At 34.4% G+C, this 20,033-nt stretch overlaps 1 protein-coding gene across 1 annotated transcript; it reads left to right on the forward strand.

Annotated features, from left to right (window-relative positions):
- The first annotated feature begins 13,969 nt into the window (after positions 1-13,969).
- Positions 13,970-17,837, forward strand: LOC104903983 (transcription factor bHLH121). The gene is made up of 5 exons (XM_010692142.4): positions 13,970-14,159; positions 14,909-15,042; positions 16,250-16,377; positions 16,475-16,951; positions 17,218-17,837. Exons 2-5 carry the CDS (start codon positions 14,934-14,936, stop codon positions 17,350-17,352), a joined length of 849 nt encoding a protein of 282 aa, XP_010690444.1. The 5' UTR covers positions 13,970-14,159; positions 14,909-14,933; the 3' UTR covers positions 17,353-17,837.
- The last annotated feature ends 2,196 nt before the right edge of the window (positions 17,838-20,033 follow it).

Consider the following 20,033-nt stretch of genomic DNA (forward strand, 5'->3'; position numbering starts at 1 on the left):
CACTCTGATAAAAGTTTAAAAATAAAATAAAGTAGATATTGAGTGGCCACAAATGCAAAGAAGCTATCACTGAAAATGTTGGCTACTTTAGTAGATTTGCAGCAGTTCATTAGATTTTTTTTTTTGACAGGAAGCAGTTCATTAGATGTTATCGTATGGTTTAGGCAAATCTCAAGAATCAAGTTATTTATTTTATTTTGTGATTTTATATGTGAATCATAGTCGTAGAGTGAATATACATTATATATAGTAGTACTTATAATAGATTCCTAGTTATAATAGATCCCTAAACGATAATATTTTTTGGTTTTTGTCATAGCCGTAGAGTGAATAAACTCTTATCTCTCAAACTCAAAATTTTATTATCATAGCCGTAGAGTGAATAAACTCTATCTCTCAAACTCTAAATTTTATTATCTCTAAATTAATAAGATGATGTGGCAATTCTAGGTGGCGCGCTCTATGCTCCCGAAAAGATTGATTATAATCAAAATTACGATGAATTTATTTATTTGTTTTTTTGTTGATTTTCTTTATTTTTAATTATTGTTTTTTTAATATTATTATTATTAATAATATTTATTATTATTATTATTATTTATAATTAAATTATTTATTCTTTATTATTTATTCTTTATTATCTATATATTTATTATTACTATATTATTTATTATTATTTTAACACTATTATCATTCTATTTATATATTATAATTGTTATTATTTATTATTTATTATTATTTATTATTTATTATTTATTATTTATCATTTATTATTATTTATTATTTATTATTTATTATTTATTATTTATTATTTATTATTTATTATTTATTATTTATTATTTATTATTTATTATTTATTATTTATTATTTATTATTTATTATTTATTTATTATTTATTTATTATTATTTATTATTTATTATTTATTATTTATTATTTATTATTTATTATTTATTATTTATTATTTATTATTTATTATTTATTATTTATTATTTATTATTTACTATTTACTATTTACTATATACTATTTATTATTTACTATTTACTATTTACTATTTACTATTTACTATTTACTATTTACTATTTACTATTTACTATTTACTATTTACTACTTACTATTTATTATTTACTATTTATTATTTATCATTTATCATTTATCATTTATCATTTATCATTTATCATTTATCATTCATTTATCATTTATCATTTGGAGTATCATTTATCATTTATCATTTATCATTTATTATTACTTATTACTTAATATTTATTACTTATTATTTACTCCCTCTGTTTTTTTGTATCATTCCTACTTTTCTGTGCGCGTCTTCCAATGCACGTTTTAAAACTTAAATATCTTTCATTATATATTAGTAAAAATTATAACGATTGAATATTAATAAAGTACTAATTGAGACGAATCAAACAAGACCCCACATGACTATGTTTTTTCTTATAAATTTAGAACATTTGAGAAGATTCTCTCTATGCATGAATAGTGTCAAGAATCCAAGTGAGAAAGATAAAAAAAAAACAGAGGGAGTATTACTTATTATTTATTACTTATTATTTATTACTTAATATTTATTACTTATTACTTATTACTTATTACTTATTACTTATTACTTATTACTTATTACTTATTACTTATTACTTATTATTTATTATTTATTATTTATTATTTATTATTTATTATTTATTATTTATTATTTATTATTTATTATTTATTATTTATTATTTATTATTTATTATTTATTATTTATTATTTATTATTTATTATTTATTATTTATTATTTATTATTTATTATTTATTATTTACTTCCTCCGTTTCTAAATAAGTGCAACATTTGCATAGTGTTTACTATTCACGGTTTAAACTTTAATTAGTTTTGGTGATTTACATTTTAAGAAAAACATAGTCATGTGGGATCTTGTTAGATTCGTCTGAATGTGAGTTTTTTTAATATCAACTTTTTATAATTTTTACTTATTGATAATTGAAGATATTAATGGTTAAAATAATGCATTGGCAAACGTGAAAACAAGAAATGTTGCACTTATTTAGAAACGGAGGAAGTATTATTTATTATTTATTATTTATTATTTATTATTTATTATTTATTATTTATTATTTATTATTTATTATTTATTATTTATTATTTATTATTTATCATTTATCATTTATTATTTATTATTTATTATTTATTATTTATTATTTATTATTTATTATTTATTATTTATTATTTATTATTTATTATTTATTATTTATTATTTATTATTTATTATTTATTATTTATTATTTATTATTTATTATTTTTTTTTTATTATTTTATTATTTTTTTTTTTATTATTTATTATTTATTATTTATTATTTATTATTTATTATTTATTATTTATTATTTATTTTATTATTATTATTTATATTATATTTATTATTTATTATATTTATTATTTATTATTTATTATTTATTATTTATTATTTATTATTATTATGTATTATATTATTATTATTTATTATTTATTATTTATTATTTATTATTTATTATTTATATTATTATTATTATTTATTATTATTATTTATTATTTATTATATTATTTATTATTTTATTATTTTGTTATTTATTATTTATTATTTATTATTTATTATTTATTATTTATTATTTATTATTTATTATTTATTTTTTATTATTTATTATTTATTATTATTATTATTTATTATTTATTATTTATTATTTATTATTTATTATTTATTATTTATTATTTATTATTTATTATTTATTATTTATTATTTATTATTTATTATTTATTATTTATTATTTATTATTTATTATTTATTATTTATTATTTATTAAGTACTTATTAGTAATAATATAAAAATAAATAATAATAATAATAATAATAATAATAATAATAATAATAATAATAATAATAATAATAATAATAATAATAATAATAATAATAATAATAATAATAATAATAATAATAATAATAATATAAGAGTAAGAGTAATTAGTAAAATATGAATTTGAGAGTTACTAGCACGTCTGTGTAAAGGACCATTACCCACTAGAATATGAATTTAAGACAATAAAGTATGAAAAATAGGGTGACATTTTATTTTTTGGGTTTTTATTTTTTTTAAAAGGTAAGAATAATTTCACTACGCTATTCTCGCACAAGGTTCTCCACCCACGGGCCTATTACAAGCCATACACCCCAACCCCTCTCCCCCAAATCTCAAGCAAATGCTTGGGGTAGGAATTGAACTTTAGACTTTGTTAGAAAGATGGAAAAACTCACCACTTGAGCCAAGTTGCTAAATGATGCCTTGTTTTTTACTTACTAACACCATGTATATATATTTGTCCCCACCCCTATGTATTTACACTCTTACACCCATTCCCTCACTCTCTCTCTCTTTCCCACTCTCATACCTCCTCACTCTTCCACTCTCATACTTCCTCACACACTCTTACTCATCAATCAAGGACTTCTCCAACCAATTCCTTGGCCATTTTTCAGCCACTCCCTTTCTCATTACACATTGAAGGAGGATGAATGTTATCATCACCACACCATTTCTACGGCAACATCTCTAGCAACATTTGTAACACCCCCGACAATTCTCTATTTCCCAAAATACATCTTTAATATAAAACTTAGAGAATTATTAAAATATTATCGCCCGTGTGATAACGTAACAACTTATTCAGAATTTTGCAGTGGGAATAATCATAAATAATTTTGAAAGTAAAACTTAGTCAACCAAAAATCAACTCCAAAAGTCAAACCAACATAAAGGCAAAATTAAGCTCAAAAGTAAAAGTCAACCACCAAAAGTAAAAGTCAACTAGAAAATATAAGTAAAGTCAACTATATATAAAATGATAAAAGTGAACACAAGCTATCTAAATTCCCGAACCCATGATGCATTATCTTCAAAGTTGTATACGACGATGCTCTATTGATCCCGAATGATTGCTCACCAATTGGGTCATCACAAAATCAACGGTTTTTTCACCAAATACTCCTGACAAAAAAATTTATTCACCAAATACCCCAACTTTTTTCAAAATTCACCAGATACCCCTAACTTTTAAAAAAATTCACCAGATACCCCAAATTTTGAAAAAAATGACAAATAATGCCCTTAATGACTAACGGCGGTTAACTCCGTTAGTCTTTTTTTTTTTTTTTTGACGAGGAAACACCAAACCATTTTATTAAGAAATTGAGTTAATGTCTGCAATTACAGCAGCATGGACTTCAGGAGGATATTCCTCCAACCACACTCTACCTTCAACAAAACTTTGACTCAACTTAGCTAGTTCATGGGCAACCCCATTTCCTTCCCTTTTAACAAAGCTAAAAACTACAGAAACACACTCACTAGCAAGCTTATAAATATCATTCAAGATGCTACCCAATTCAGTAGGTTCTCTGCACCCCTTCTTCAGCTTTGAGCACACGGTAAGATTATCCGTTTCTAGCACCAGATTTCTAAAACCTGCTTCCATAGATATCTTCATCGCGTGCCGCATTGCCATGGCTTCCGCCACCTCCACTTCGATCTCTCCTGGCAGAAAACAACATGTTGCGACCACCACCTCACCCATACTATCCCTTGTGACTCCTCCAAGACCCACCCCCTTTCCTCGAAAAGTGGCTGCATCCGAATTGGTTTTATAGCCATTCTCGTCCGGTGCCTTCCACACCTTGTTGAGTTGTGGCTGTGTCATCCCCCCAACCCTCACCTCATTAGCTTTTTCGTATTCTCCCACCATCCCAATCGCCTTATGAATAAGCTCATCATTCAACCACTTTCTACCATCGAAAATCCACTTATTGCGCTTCAACCAAATTCCCCAGCATAGGCTCCAGAAGAGACTCCACCATCTTGGGTCCGTATGAACACTTCGAAGGGAGACACACCATTCTCTAAAGGACTTAGTCTCATTTCCATGGAATTCTAGTCTCAAAGGAGAGAGATACCATATATTACGAGCTTCCCGGCACATGACAAGGGCATGAGAGACTGATTCATTATGCTCCCCACACATTACACACCTCATGTCTATCTCCATGCCTCGTTTTCCCAATTGTTCACGAACTGCCAGCGCTTCTTTTACGGCCCGCCATGCAAAGTGTTTTATTTTTGGTGGCACCTCTGCATTCCACACTACAGGCCACGCAAACCTTCCTGCGCTAGATGAAGAACCTGCTCTCTCACTCGCATTTTCTTGTAGCAGCATATAGTATGCACTCCGCACACTAAACATACCATTTCGAGTATAATGCCAAGCCCATCTATCTACGTCATCAAACAACGGCACTTGTATATGTTGAATTGCTTCAGCCTCACCTTGTGAAAAAAGCTCCTGCAGCAGCTCAACATTCCACTTTCGGTCCACCCACAACTCTTTCACCTTTACTGGAGCATCATCACGCACACTCGGATCAGATGCCACTCTAAACTTTGGAAGTTTTGCCACCCAAGGATCACTCCATATGTTAGTGGTTGCCCCATTGCCGATTATTCGCCTAGCTCCTTTTTCAATCACCTCTCTTGCTCCCAAAATAGAACGCCATGTGAAGCTCATATTCGAGCTTGGTTTCGCTTCCCAGAACGAACATTTTGGATAGTATTTTCCTTTTAAAACACGGGCCATGAGTGAATCTTCATTGTTCAGTACCCTCCACGCTTGTTTGGCTAACATGGCTTTATTAAATATTTGCATATTTCGAAACCCCATGCCTCCATCTTTCTTCGAGCCGTACATATTCTCCCAAGCAACCCAACAAGTTTTCCTTTCCTCATTTTTTTGCCCCCAAAAGAAATGTCTACACAATTTTTCCACGTCCTTTAAAATGCTTATAGGGATAGAGAAGCATTGCATTGCATAGGTAGGTATCGCTTGAGCTATGGATTTAATGAGAATTTCCCTGCCCGCTTGTGATAAGTATCTCTCCTTCCAACCTTTAAGCTTTTTCCAGATACGATCCTGAATAACTTGGAACACTTGTTTCTTAGAGCTTCCTATGTATGTCGGAAGTCCAAGATACTTTTCATGTTCATTAACAGCCTTAAAAGATAACTTCATCTGAAGCGTATTTTTCTTCTCAAGTTCAATGTTTCGACTAAAGGACACCTCCGATTTGTCCATATTCAGTTTCTGACCTGAAGCAGCTTCATAAATTGAAAGAATATCGAGCACAGTTTCCACCTCAACTTCACTAGCCCTCACAAACAGGAGACTATCATCAGCAAAAAATAGGTGAGATATTGGATCCACCCTTCTGGCAATTTTTAGACCATGAATGTGGCCTTTCCTCTCTGAATCCCGCAAAAGGGCGGATAACCCCTCCGCACACATAATAAACAGGAATGGAGACAACGGATCCCCTTGTCTGAGCCCTCTACTTGGCTTAAAATCACGTGACGGTTGTCCATTTACAAGGACTCTAAAGGAAGCAGAATTCACACATTTCATGATATTTTTAATATAAGAACCCGGGAAACCAAACTTTACCATCATCTTCTCCAAAAACTCCCACTCCACACGGTCATACGCTTTGCTCATGTCCAACTTTAGGCCCAAAAAACCTTTTTTTCCTTTTCTCTTTTTCCTTAGAAAATGGAAACATTCATATGCAACCAACACATTGTCTGTAATCAATCTTCCCGGCACAAAACCACTCTGAGACTCATGGATAATATTAGGGAGGATTAATTTTAGTCTGTTAGCCAGCACTTTTGACACCATTTTATACAACACATTACATAAGCTAATTGGTCGAAAATCAACAGGAGACTCACAATGTTTCTTTTTCGGGATGAGCACTATATGAGTCTGATTTAACGAACCAATATCACCAGCATTATTCAAAATGTCTAAAACTTTTTCAATCACATCATGGCCCACAATATTCCAAAATTTCTGAAAAAAGATTGCAGACATACCATCCGGTCCAGGTGCTTTTGTTGGATGCATTTGACTTAGAGCTTCATACACTTCTTCCCCCGTGTAGGGTGCGTTCAACAACTCATATTGATCATCTGAAATTCGAGCTTCCACTTTATCAATTACCTCCGCTGCCTCTATAGGCCCACCAGACGTGAATAGATTCTCAAAGAAACCGACCATCACTTCCATAACTTCCTCTTCTTCCTTAAACACGTTCCCTGCCTCATCCTTGATACTCGTTATCTGATTCCGGTGCCTTCTCTGCTTGGCCTTCGTATGAAAAAAAGATGTGTTTTTGTCCCCGTTTTTTAACCAATCTTGTCTACTTCTCTGTTTCCAGTACAACTCCTCTCTATTCTCCAGCTCATCCATTCGGTCATCAAGGGCTCGCATTTGTGCAATGATTTCGTAAGTCTGCGTTTCTTTAATAAGCTGCTCCATTTTCATTCTACAATCCTTCATTTCTTTCATAAAATCACCAAATTTGTTTCGTCCCCATGCACTCAAGTTCCTAGAAGTGTGAGCAATTTTTGAGCATAGATCACCCCCCGTTACCCATGCATTCCCTATGATGTCTGCACAATTTTCATCCCGAAGCCACATTTCTTCAAAGCGGAACAATCTAGCCTTCCTTTTCTTTTTAGGCACTTCAACATTACCTTTCAAGCATAAAAGAATAGGAAGATGGTCGGACTTCCGTTTTGATAAGTGAGTGACAAAAGAGCCCGGAAAATGGTGCCTCCACTGAGGAGTAGCGAAAAAGCGATCTAACCTCTCTTGAATATTGTGCTCGCCCCCCCTATTGTTTGTCCAAGTAAAGTCATGCCCAACATAGCCCAAATCTTCAAAGTTGCATGCTCTGGTAGCTTCTCTTAGAATTTCTGCCTCCTCCATACAGAAATCATTACCTCCTTGTTTCTCACTAGAGAGCATCATCAAGTTAAAATCCCCCCCGCATAGCCACGGAGTATGATCATCTTCACGTAAATGGGCCAGCAATTGACCGGTTCTGAATTTTTGCCCCTCTTCCGGGAAGCCGTAGACTCCAGTGAATCTCCACCGTTCGTTTTCCATTGTGGCCACCCATGCATCAATATAATTATTGGAGTAGGATTTTATGCTAACCTCCAAAATCTCATTCCAAAACAAAGCTACACCTCCTTTTCTCCTACGACCATCTCCCACACAATCTACTGCCATCATATTCTTCATTTTTATTTTCTGCTTTACTTTTTCCATCTCACTAGCTTTTAGACGTGTTTCCGATAAAAACACCATCTGGGGATGTTCAAGAAAAACAATGCGTTTTAGCGCATTTACTGCAGGGACATTCCCCAAGCCCCTACAGTTCCAAGAGAGGATGTAAATCATTGTTCACCGAGAGCCCAAGGAGTGGGGCCCGCCACTTGTTCAACAGCAACTTCCACAATTCTTTTCTTCGAAGATATTATGGTATCCACCTCCATGCACGTAGCCATCTCCTCATCCACTTCACTCTCCTTTCTTTTTCCACAAGCCCTCTCTGTAAATCTATTGCTACTGCCATCTTTACCCCTTTCAATTTTTTTCCACTTCTTCTGCTTAGTCACAGAAACATCCCTAGAGGTCATATGGTCTCCATGTGGAGACAAAAGTTGACTCCTATCACCAGCACACTTTTCTTCACCTTGTGGAGCCAAAGGTTGACTTCTAATACCTTCTGCCATCCTCTCGTTAACCCCTTGCTCCTTACCCTTTGTATTTTCACATTCTTGATTTCCTCCTTCCTTCGACAACTCCCCTGCAATCCCCAGATCCACCTCACCCATTTTATTTGTCACTTCTCCCATGGCCACCACATCCCTCACTTTCCCCTCACATTTTTTAGGTTTAGTTATGAACAGGGCCTTCGCACACTTACTATCCCCACTGTTGTTCCCCATGTCCATCGCACCTCTCCCACTCTTCCATGGTGAAGCTTTGAGCCAAGCCCCATAATTATTGGTTGGTTCCTCCATCTCTTTACACCCTTCACAATCCTTTACTCCATGTCCCATCCTACCACAAAAGTAACAGTATAGGGGAGGCCTCTCATATTTGACATCAAACACCTCCTCCATTCCCCCCCTCATCTTCACTTTCACCACTTTTTGAAGGGGTTTTCTCACGTCCACCTTAACTCTAACTCTTATTGATTTATCGATCCCTAATGATCCTGAGTTGTCCATCTTCACAAACGTACCAATTTTATTTCCTATCTTCTCCACATTAGCCATGTTCAACCTTCCCTTCACGGGTAGGTTATAGATTCGCGCCCACATCGGGAGATCATGCATATGTGTTTCGGACGGTTTTACCTCCGGGTCCACTTCACTAAAGAGCACGGCATGACGATCAAAGTGCCATGGCTGTTCGTCTAAAACCCTCTGCTTATCTCTCCAATGATGAAATTGAAACATATACATGTTTTTAGCAATGTTACTTATTTCAACACCATGCTTAGGGTTCCACACATTCGTCATAGTGTTAATGAACGCGTTAGCATTTATATTTCGATCGGTCCACACTTTCCCCACCAAGCTTAATTCAATCCGTGCCTCTTCATCCTCTTCCCCGTCATCCTCCCATTCAATCGCTTGTTCAGGTATCTCATTGTTTAACAGTAACGTATCATCTGTTTTCCTTAGAGCAAAAGAATTCTCTTTTTCGTGAATCTGACCCTCTCTTTGATCGGAGATTGTCAGCGTCGACTCCATTGTGTCCCCGAGTTCTCAACCGCGGCTGAGAACTACCCCTTCCAGCGAAGGAAACCCTAGCCCAGCGGCTAGAACAAAAACCCCTCCCAAGGAAACCTAGAGAAACCTAGAGGGAACACTCTAAAAAACCCTAAAAAACCTAACTAATCTAACCCCTCTCTCTCCCCTAACCCACCCCCCACCCAGCCCCCCTCCCCCACGCCGGCAACCCCCCCACCCAGCCCCCCTCCCCCTCGCCGGCAACCCCCCTCCCCCTCGCGCCAAGTTTTCCGGCAGCCCCCCTCCCTCACTCTCTTCGCGCCTCCCTCCCCTCCTTCCTTCGCGCTCCTCTTTCCGGCAGCCCCCTCCCCCTCCCTCGCTCACTCTCGTCGCGCGCGCCTCCCTCCCCCTTCGTCGCGCCTCCCTCCCCCTCCCTCGCTCTCGTCGCGCCTCCCCTCCCCCTCCCTCCCTCTCCCCCTCCCTCACTCTCGCTGGCCGCCGCTGCTGCTGTTGAATTCGCTGCCGGAAAGTGAACCGCGAAGGAAGGAGGGAGGGGGAGGGGAGGCGCGACGAGAGTGAGGGAGGGGGAGGGGACAAGCCGGAAAGGCGGCGTGAGGGAGGGGCCGGCGAGGGGAGGGGAGGGGGAGGGGTGTGGCTGGGTTGGGTGGTGGGTCTAGGGTTTGGGGGTTGGGGTTGGGTTAGTTAGGTTAATTAGATTAATTAGGTTAATTAGGGCTTAATTAAGGCTAATTAGATTGACTTAGGGCTAATTAAATTGACTAATGGCAAACTTGTAAATATAAGATAACGGAGCACTAACGTCCGTTAATAGTAAGGGTATCTGGTGAATTTTTTTAAAAGTTAGGGGTATCTGGTGAATTTTGAAAAAAGTTGGGGTATTTGGTGAATAAATTTTTTTGTCAGGGGTATTTGGTGAAAAAACCGCAAAATCAATAAGGCATAGTCATGATCAACACATACACACAAAGCACGTAATCAGCAAAGCTGAGTACTACATAGTAAATAAATATAAAACTTAGTATGATACTAGTAAACAGTAAGCGTTAATAAATAATAATTAATATAATAATATAGCAAACTACTTTTACTGAAGTAACCTCCACAACTAATAAGTTAATTAATTTAGATAGAATAGTCAATGGAACGAGTTGTCAAAACCAAAACCAATTTTCAATCTAGAAGACGAAGTACGAGCACGACTCCGTAGTCCCCTGACCTATAATATCGAAAAACCTTAAAAATAAAAATAGGACACAGTGATTAATCCGATCCAAGAAAAGCCATGGTCTACCACCATTTATGCATTTACTCCAACTTATACTAGTCCAACACTTTAGACGTGCACAACTCTAAAGTTATTGTTGTTCACGTTTCATTTTACATGATTAATATTTAATTCACTTGTTATGACTCACAATTAGGACAAATAATATAATCATCAAAGATATATAAACTTTCATTTTTATCTAGGATTAGATAAAGTGATCATCAACTTAACAACCCAAGATTAATTCCAACATTAAATCCATAACCTTTATTTATTTGGTGAACCAAGTCAACAACCAACCAACCTTTCATAGATGAATAACCAACTTACCAAATACGACCCTCGATCCTCATAAAGTAATTAAAAAACCCAAAGGAAATAACATGATTCAACCATGATCGAATACCAACATAAATATTAACCCCTCATGTGAATTAATAAAATAAAGTTTCCAAATCCCACATGTTTGTATCAATCATCCATACAAATATAATATAATCATCATGATCAACATGCTTCACACAACGGCATAAACACATGCATATTCAATTGAATATAAATCACATATGAATTAAAAATAGTTCCAAATACATGATACTACATAAATCCCATCCTTAGGGTATGATATTAATCCAACCAATACATAGGTATGTACGTACCTTGTATAGACAAAGTTCGAACCCCACTTTAACAAGCTTAAAAGTCGCCTAAACAGAATTCTTTGCCTAACAATAATCAAAATGATCACAAATCAATTCTCAAAAATTCCAGCAATATTAAAATCTTTTAAACCCTTAAAAACTTTTCTATCAATAAGACCTCATTTATTAATACTCCCTAGTATAGTACTACTATACTATTCATTAAAAACCACTAAAAACTCATACTTTGATCATGAAAACTCCATTGCATAGTTATAAAACTTTCAGCAACTTATAATATAATAAAATCCCTTTTAAACATAATTAAAATCATAAAAATGCTTAATTTAATAAACTATAATATACTAATATGATTTTCCAACTTAATAAACCCTAAAAGTCCATGCTTTGATAACTATAATCTTAATTCAAACATAATCAATAAATATGAAATTTAGTTAGTTCATTGTATAAACTACATAAACTTGGATTTATATTTAAATCATCAAACTATAACTTTAAACATAAACATATTAAACAATCCTTAAAAATATAAATTTTGCATTAAATAAAAATTGAGGAGGAAAAAATAATCAAAGAAAAGGAGGAAAGAAAGGGACGCCGACGTGGAGAGGCGATGCGGCACGATGGCGGTGGCGTTGGCTGCCGTCAGCTGTCGACGGAAGAAGGAGGAAGGACCGAGAGAAGAGAGAGAAGAAAAAGAGAGAAAAAGAAAGAGGAGGGCCGAAAGATTAGGGGAGAGGAAGAGAGAGAAAATAAGTGTGTAGGAATTTTTTTCGGGGTTCATATAGTTATCCCCTTTTGGGCTTAGGAAAAGATGTTTGAGCTTAGAAAAAGGTGTTTGGGCTTTAATAATATTTAATGGTTCGGTGATTTGTGTAGTTAGGTTCTTGTAACCCAATTTAAAATTCGTTTTTGCTAAATCAAAATGTATTTTAAGGTATTTAAATAATTTTCAAAGTATGATTAAATAAAATATTTGATTACTTTAAATCATTAAATAATTATTTTGACTTTCAAATAGTCAACCTTTCAAGAAATAAATCATTTAAATACTAAAATATACTTATATATATATATATATATATTATATATATATATATATATATATATATATATACACACACTGAAATATATTTATAAAATTCATAAAATTATGGGGGATTACAACCTTTCCGGTCAAATTATGTGCAACTTTTCTGGCCACAACATTGCATTTTTAATACTAATGAAATTTTATGCTTCATTTATTTGAAGAAATAGAATGACTTGAAATTGCCGAAAAAGCGTCCAGATATCTATCATAGATGCATGAACCTGTGGTTGGACGCCTATAATAGGCGCCTGACCACAGTTGGACACCTATAATAGGCGGCTGACCACAGTTGGGCGCTTTTTCGACGATTTCAAGCCAGCTTCCGGTAAATTTTACTCTAGTATGAGATGTTCTAATTAAGTTAAAAAAATTGGCCGAAATAGGGACCCTCGTGCTAGGTTTTTCAAAGCGTCAGGTCCAAGACATTTCATCAGTATTATATCAATTTTTTTTAATAACATTAGCATTTTCTAGCGATATGACGAGATGGTCAAAAAACTTGAAATCGTTGGAAAATGTAGCTTGTTGGAATTTTTTGAGATCTTGTAGTCCTTTTTTTTAAAAAAAAGTTGAGATATTGTAGTCCTTTTAATGGAGAAAATGAAACAAGAGGAAAGGAATGAGAGAGATAATGAGAGATGAGAGGGAATGGAGGAGGTGAGGAGGAATGGAAAGGGAGTGAATGAGGGAATGTGAAATGAAGGGGAAAGAGAAGGAAAGACTTTTGTATTTTTATACTTCATCTGTTATGAAATAAGAGAAACGAAATGGAAGAAGAGGAATGGGATGAGAAAGAGAATGAGAGATGAGAGGAAATGGAAGAGGTGAGGAGGAATGGAAGGGGAATAAATAAGGGAATAGAGAATAGAGGGGAAAGAAAAGAAAAGACAAATGTATTTTTATACTTCATTTATTCTGAAATAAGTGAAATATTTCTCTCTTTTATTTGAGATTTTTTGAGAGAAGTGTTTCAATTAGAAATACAAGGTGTAAATAGGAAAACCAGGGTGTTATTTAGCAAAATTCGTTATTAAGGACTTTTTGATCTAATGGTATCGCTACCTATCTCCCACATGAGAGACCAATCTTGGTGGAAGTATAATTTCAATGTCGTGGACCGTGGTAGGGGATCAGGGTGCTATTGGGTCTCTAGGTAAGTGTCCGTGCGAGGACAATACTGAGGAAATTCTTCTTACCATGGAGTAACGCATTTTGTACCTTATGTGGAAGCTCCGCGGCAAATTGAGGAGTAGCTGCAGGCAGCAGCACAAGCCAAAAAAGAAAAGAGAATCCCAGGGGGTTTAAAACGGCGGCAGATTGGACTTTTTCCTTATATCCTATCTCACTATCTGCTGCTAATTCAATAAACCAGACATACGCACACAGAAAATACATCAAAAACTACTATTAATTCAAATTAATTGTTCTTCATTCTTCAGGTCAATTTCATCACTTTCTCTTTTCTGCATATGTTCTTTTCAATTATTTTTAAGTGCAATTTTCATTTAATTTCAGGAATCCTATGTTCATTGCATAGAATCTTTACTTTATGTAAACTTCAAGTATTGTACTAGAGAATCATTTATGAAATTTTCGCATACCTGTTTTTTTTTTCATTTTAGGATGAAGTTTTTGATGGAACTTATCGTATAATATAGATTCTGAAGATGTAATTCATATGAGTTGTGTGTAATCTGGCTGAAATTGCATGTCAATTAGAATTGTGTTTTACAGAAAATTGAGATTGGTGTGATTGATGTGCGTTAAATTTTAATTAGACGGAATTGAGAATTCTGGAAAACCTAACTAGCTTCTCAATTTTGTCATTCTAAATTGGAATTAAAAAAATGTGTTTTTCATTAATTTCTTTTCTTTTTAGTTTTATTTGAAGATCAATTTGGAAATGAAGTGACTGTATGAGCAATGAAGCTCATAATGCTTTCAAGTCATGTGAGAATGTTATTGGTTGAGTTTTAAGTTTTATGAGGCGCAATGTTTTTCGAGTTCTATTAGATTATTTAGAAGTATCGATGTATCTGTGATGAATTTTGTATAGTTTTTGTGGAATCTTCTAATATTAGTGTTTGTTCTTCCTATTCCATATGAATGTCATATTGTCATGTAGTCCTATGTATAATGAGTTCATCACCTGATTTAATTTTCTGCTGTTGTGTCGTGTTAAATGCAGTTTTTTGTATTGAACAAATAGTGAGATGGAATCTGGGGATCCTTCTGCTGCAAAAAAGCTTCAGAAGGCTGGCCGTGAGAAGCAACGGAGGTGTCGGCTAAATGAGCAGTTCATTGAGTTGGGAAAAACACTTGGTAAATTAAACCCCCTCTCGTATGATGTCTCTTTCCACTTTTGAATCTATCTACTAGAACTTTTAAATAGTTTTTGTTATTACTCATATTTGCTAGAAATTGCTAGTAGAGAAGGAAGTACAATAGGTCTTGTATATATTGGGTGTATAGTATATTAGTATACAACAAGCTTAGTCACTGACTCACTGTAAGCCACATGTATGTTAAATTTGTACAAGAGTGATTTATACTTATATATCTCTGTAATTCATGGTGACTAAATCATGTTGTATGCACCACACCCATTGTGTACAAGTTTTGTGAGGAAAGTATTATTGATTATTTACTATTGAACAATCATCAAATTGAGTACCAGCTTGACCAGGGGCTTATTTATCAAGTTGAAATTGCTTTTATAGAAGAAAAAGCCGTAATGCCTTGTTCATGATCCTTTACTGGATAGTATTATTGTATTGAGATTATATGAGAGATGAAACTATTTTGTGCTGTTTCATGGTATCCAGCAAGATGCTTTGTATCAACTATATATTCTTAGTCAACGTTTAGAACTGTATACCTTCTCTGTGGAGAGAGACTACTGAGCAGCTGGTGACACAGGGAGGCTGGTGGTCCTTGGCTAATAAATAGTGTACATCTCCACTGTGTTAGGGAAGTCCTTTAATGACGCCGTGTGGAAACTTGTGATGGGAGAGAATGAGGGGTATGTAACTCTCTTAGGTGTATGACATTTCAATTTTTCAGGGAGGAGGATGAGTGACTGCTTAAGGCTTAAGCCTTTAGTTTATTCTGTTGAAGTTTGAAATGACAGAGGACTAGAAGTTAGAGATGACAACTCGTCAGTCAGACGTTGCAATATCTGACTGCGACCTTTCGGACCCCCATTCCAAACTCTGTCTCCCACTCCAATTGTGAATCGGACTTCTTTTTTTCTCCTCAAATAACTTTACTTTTTGCTTCAAATTGGATTTTATCCGGACTGAATTGTCATCCCTACGAGTAATAGGTATTTATCTTTGGAGTCTAGAATAAGAGTCATCTACTTTGGTAATTGGTGATACATGTCTACCAGACAATATTAATGAAACTACTTTCACTGCTTACACATTGTAGTGCTGTATAAATTGAAAATATATGCTCCCACTATAACTATATTACATATGGATTCATGCTGTTAAATTAATTGTTGGGTGTTAATGATCGAATTCAGATGCTGATAGGCCAAAGAATGATAAGGCAACCATTATAAGCGATACAATTCAATTGCTCAAAGATTTGACTGCTGAAGTCGACAAACTTAAAGCTGAACATACCTCTTTGAGCGAAGAATCTCGTGAGGTGGTGCTTTTCTCTCTTTTGCTAGTGATAATAATAATATTGTGATAACATGGAAGCATCTCTCGTGAAAGATCTCTGAACTTCTCTTTCTCAACAGTTGACACAAGAGAAAAATGATCTTAGAGAAGAGAAGACAACCTTAAAATCAGACATCGAAAGGCTTAATGGACAATGTCAGCAGAGACTTGGTTCTGCTTATCCGTGGGTCGGTATGGATTCAGTTCTTCAACATCCACCTTCTTATCCATATCCCATGTCGATTCCTGTTCCTTCAGCACCAATCCCTATGCATCTATCTATGCAGCCATACCCATATTTTGGTAGTCCAAACCCTGCTATGTTCGCCAACCCGTGCTCTACTTTCATGCCATACATGGCCCCAAATCCTCCTGCTGAGCAGCCATCAGCCGATGTTTCTCCGTCCATGCAGCCAGGTAGTAGAACCCAAGTTTACGCCAAACAAGGTATTGGAAGTTCATCAGATAAGCAAGAAAAACGAATCAACCAAAATGAAGATTCAAGTGATGTCCCAACCAACCTGGAGCTGAAAACACCAGGATCAACTACTGATGAGGTAACGAGTAATGACTAGCTGTTTCACAAAATTTCCACTTTTTTATTGCTTCCTTCAATCTACAACAAGTGTTTCTTTAAAATTTTCCAAATTAGTTGAAGGAATTTTCACAATGTTTAATTCTGACTCATATAACTTATATACCACTCAAAATCTCAATCAAACTCATTAGCTTCTCTCAAGTTTCAACTCACTCGCTCTCACTCACATTTTTTGAGATTGTTTCCTGTTAGTAAATGCTCATTGTATTTCCGTTTGTGGTGCAGGATAAATCATTAGAAAAAAAGAACCGTCAGAAAAGAATTGCAGCAGAGGGGAGTTCTACAAGTAGATGTTCATCTCATAGTGTACAGGATAGCTCATCAAGTAGCATAGTTGGTGGTGGCAAGGGTAATGATTAACAGATAGTCAGCTACTACTACTAACTACTAACGGAAAAAACTTTATCTACCCAGTGGGTCAACAACCCACTACTAATAGAAACAAATAAATAATGGAATCCAACTCATCACTTCTAATAGTTTTTTAATACTCTATTTCTAGTGGGTTAATTATCCACCGGATAGATGTAGCATTGCCTAGTACTAACTGCTTGATATACAAACACCTAGGTCGATCTCTTACCTCTATAGGGCTCTTCTTCCACACTCGATACGCGCATCTCAGTCTGGCTAACGCACGAGCATATAAGCAATTTGATTTCTTATTCGTCAATTCACTTCTGGACTGTTGATGGCAGTTATACTTCGAGTAAGCTAACTTGCTGACATAATGTACACTTAATTTATTGTTTTTGTATATTTATTTTGAACATAAATTTTGTAGTTTTTGTAATTAGTTTTAGATATTTTTGGTGAAGGAGAAAGATTCTATTGGATTCAAACTTCACTCAGATTAAATACGATCTACCTCTGAAAAAAAAAAGACAATGACCTTAAAAATTAGTTTATTAGTTTTTACTTTTTAGTTTTAAGATTTAAATAGTCATGATTAGATCTGGTTATTGGGCTAGTCGGGTTATAAGAGGCTCGCCTCATGAAGGGTTGTAGTGGGTTGGGCCAATGGATAGTGGGTCGATAGTGGGTTGATAATGGACGGGCCGGCAAACGAGCAAGAAAAACAAGGAACAAAAAGAGCCAAAAGTGAGTTTTAATGAATGTGAATCTGAATATGTTGTAATTGTTTCTACATAACTTATTTTATTTTTCAAAATTATTGGGTTTCTTTATTGGCCTTATAATGGCTCTGTCCAATAATGACCTTATAATAGCTCTGTCCAATAATGACCTTATCCAATAAAAACCTGTCCAATAAAAGTCTTGTAAATTTGACACTAACCCTTTGTCATTGGGCTATCCTGTCCAATAATCAGGTCTAGTCATGATATATGTTGTATGTAAATATCTATACTAATATATTAAAAGGCGTTCCTAAACAAGGAACGGTGCCACGTGGCGCTCTCCCTAAGTTCATTTTACTCCATGTAATTCACATACAACAAAAAAATAGAAATTACATAGTGTCAGATTTGATCCCATGACTTCAAGTTTATATACTAAAGTTTTAACCACTAGACCAAGTGATATTTAGTGTTATGATTTCAAAGTATAATATTAATAAATGAAAATTTCTCTTACCCGGAGCATAGCCCGGGCCTAATAACTAGTTTTTTGTGATAAGGAGAGCAAACTTAGACCAAAGTCCTAATTTAAGGGTCAACTTAAAACATTATTTCGGATGATAAGGGAGAAAGTATAAGTCTTATTATAAGACCGTCTTACCATGATTTATGGTAAGATATGGGTAACTTGTTATTCTAAAGGGTCACTTATGGTACAAGTGACTCCTTTAAGACAACGGGTGAATGGGCGATCTATTATCTAAAAGTGACTCCTTTATGTCATAGGTAATCTTTTTAACTTACAAAATACTTCTTTTGGGGAACAAAGTGAGTTAGACTTGCTCTAAGTTTATGTTAATTTGGTCTTACATAAGACTTACTAAATGAGGAAACCAATACAAAAACATTGGATAAGAGTGAGCCTTATAAGCCATAAAGTTTGACGATCTATTCGCCTTACAGAAGTTGTGGAAAATTCGACATTATTCAAACAACAACAAAATAATACTTTGCACCATTTATAATATTATTAATTTTCCAACGAGTTTTCCAAGAATTTTTAACGAATGCAAAGATTATCCCCTCAAAAAATGAGGTTTGAAATATTAAGAGAAAGGTTCCCTTCATTCCTTCTCTAAAGCCTTAAGCCCAAGCTTGTAGAATGGAGATATTGGAGCCAATCATGATATATGTTATGTAGTGATCTTGAAATTAGTTATACTTGTTCTAATTATATTTTATTTAGAAGTAGTAATCAAAACTGGAATTTAAGTTTGATTTTCATGTTTTAGTTTCAAATAGTGGATTGAAAACGAAAAAGGTGTAGCAAACAAGCCATTTATTGACTTGACAATGGCTTGGAGTGATCTTATCCATATATGTAGGTTATATGTGAGCCAAGATATATTATGACCAAGGGAATATGATTTAAATTAGTTTTCTTCCTTTGTTTTCTGTACAAGTATAGTCAGAGAGAAAGGAAGAAAATGAGAATTGAGGAAAGAAAAAGAGATAGGTAAGTAATAATTTGGGGCTCAACCTCTAGTGGGGTATTTTCAGTCAAATCAGCTACCTGGCTAGCGCATGAACTCCCGCCTAAACCTCCTTGGCCCTTTCGCTGGATTTGGAAATTGGATATCCTCCCCAAGCTTCTAACCTTTACCTGCCAAATTTGTCATAATAGTTTGCCAGTTCGAGACACCTTGTTTTCTCGGGATATCATCCCTCTCTCTAATTTCCCTCGTTGTGATACAGGAATCGAAGATATAGATCATTTATTTTTAACGTTCACTTTTCAAGGGACTTATGGGGCCTACCGCAAGTTATTCATTGGTGCGATCCTCTCCGGTGCTCCAATTCTACTCTTCAGAATCTCCAAAATGCCACGAACCCTTCACACTTGCCAAAAATCATTTTCCTTCTATGGAGTATTTGGAAGGAAAGAAATCCTATTCTATTTAA

The sequence above is a fragment of the Beta vulgaris genome, chromosome 9 (assembly GCF_026745355.1).
Source record: "Beta vulgaris subsp. vulgaris cultivar EL10 chromosome 9, EL10.2, whole genome shotgun sequence".
Lineage (NCBI taxonomy): Eukaryota > Viridiplantae > Streptophyta > Magnoliopsida > Caryophyllales > Amaranthaceae > Beta > Beta vulgaris.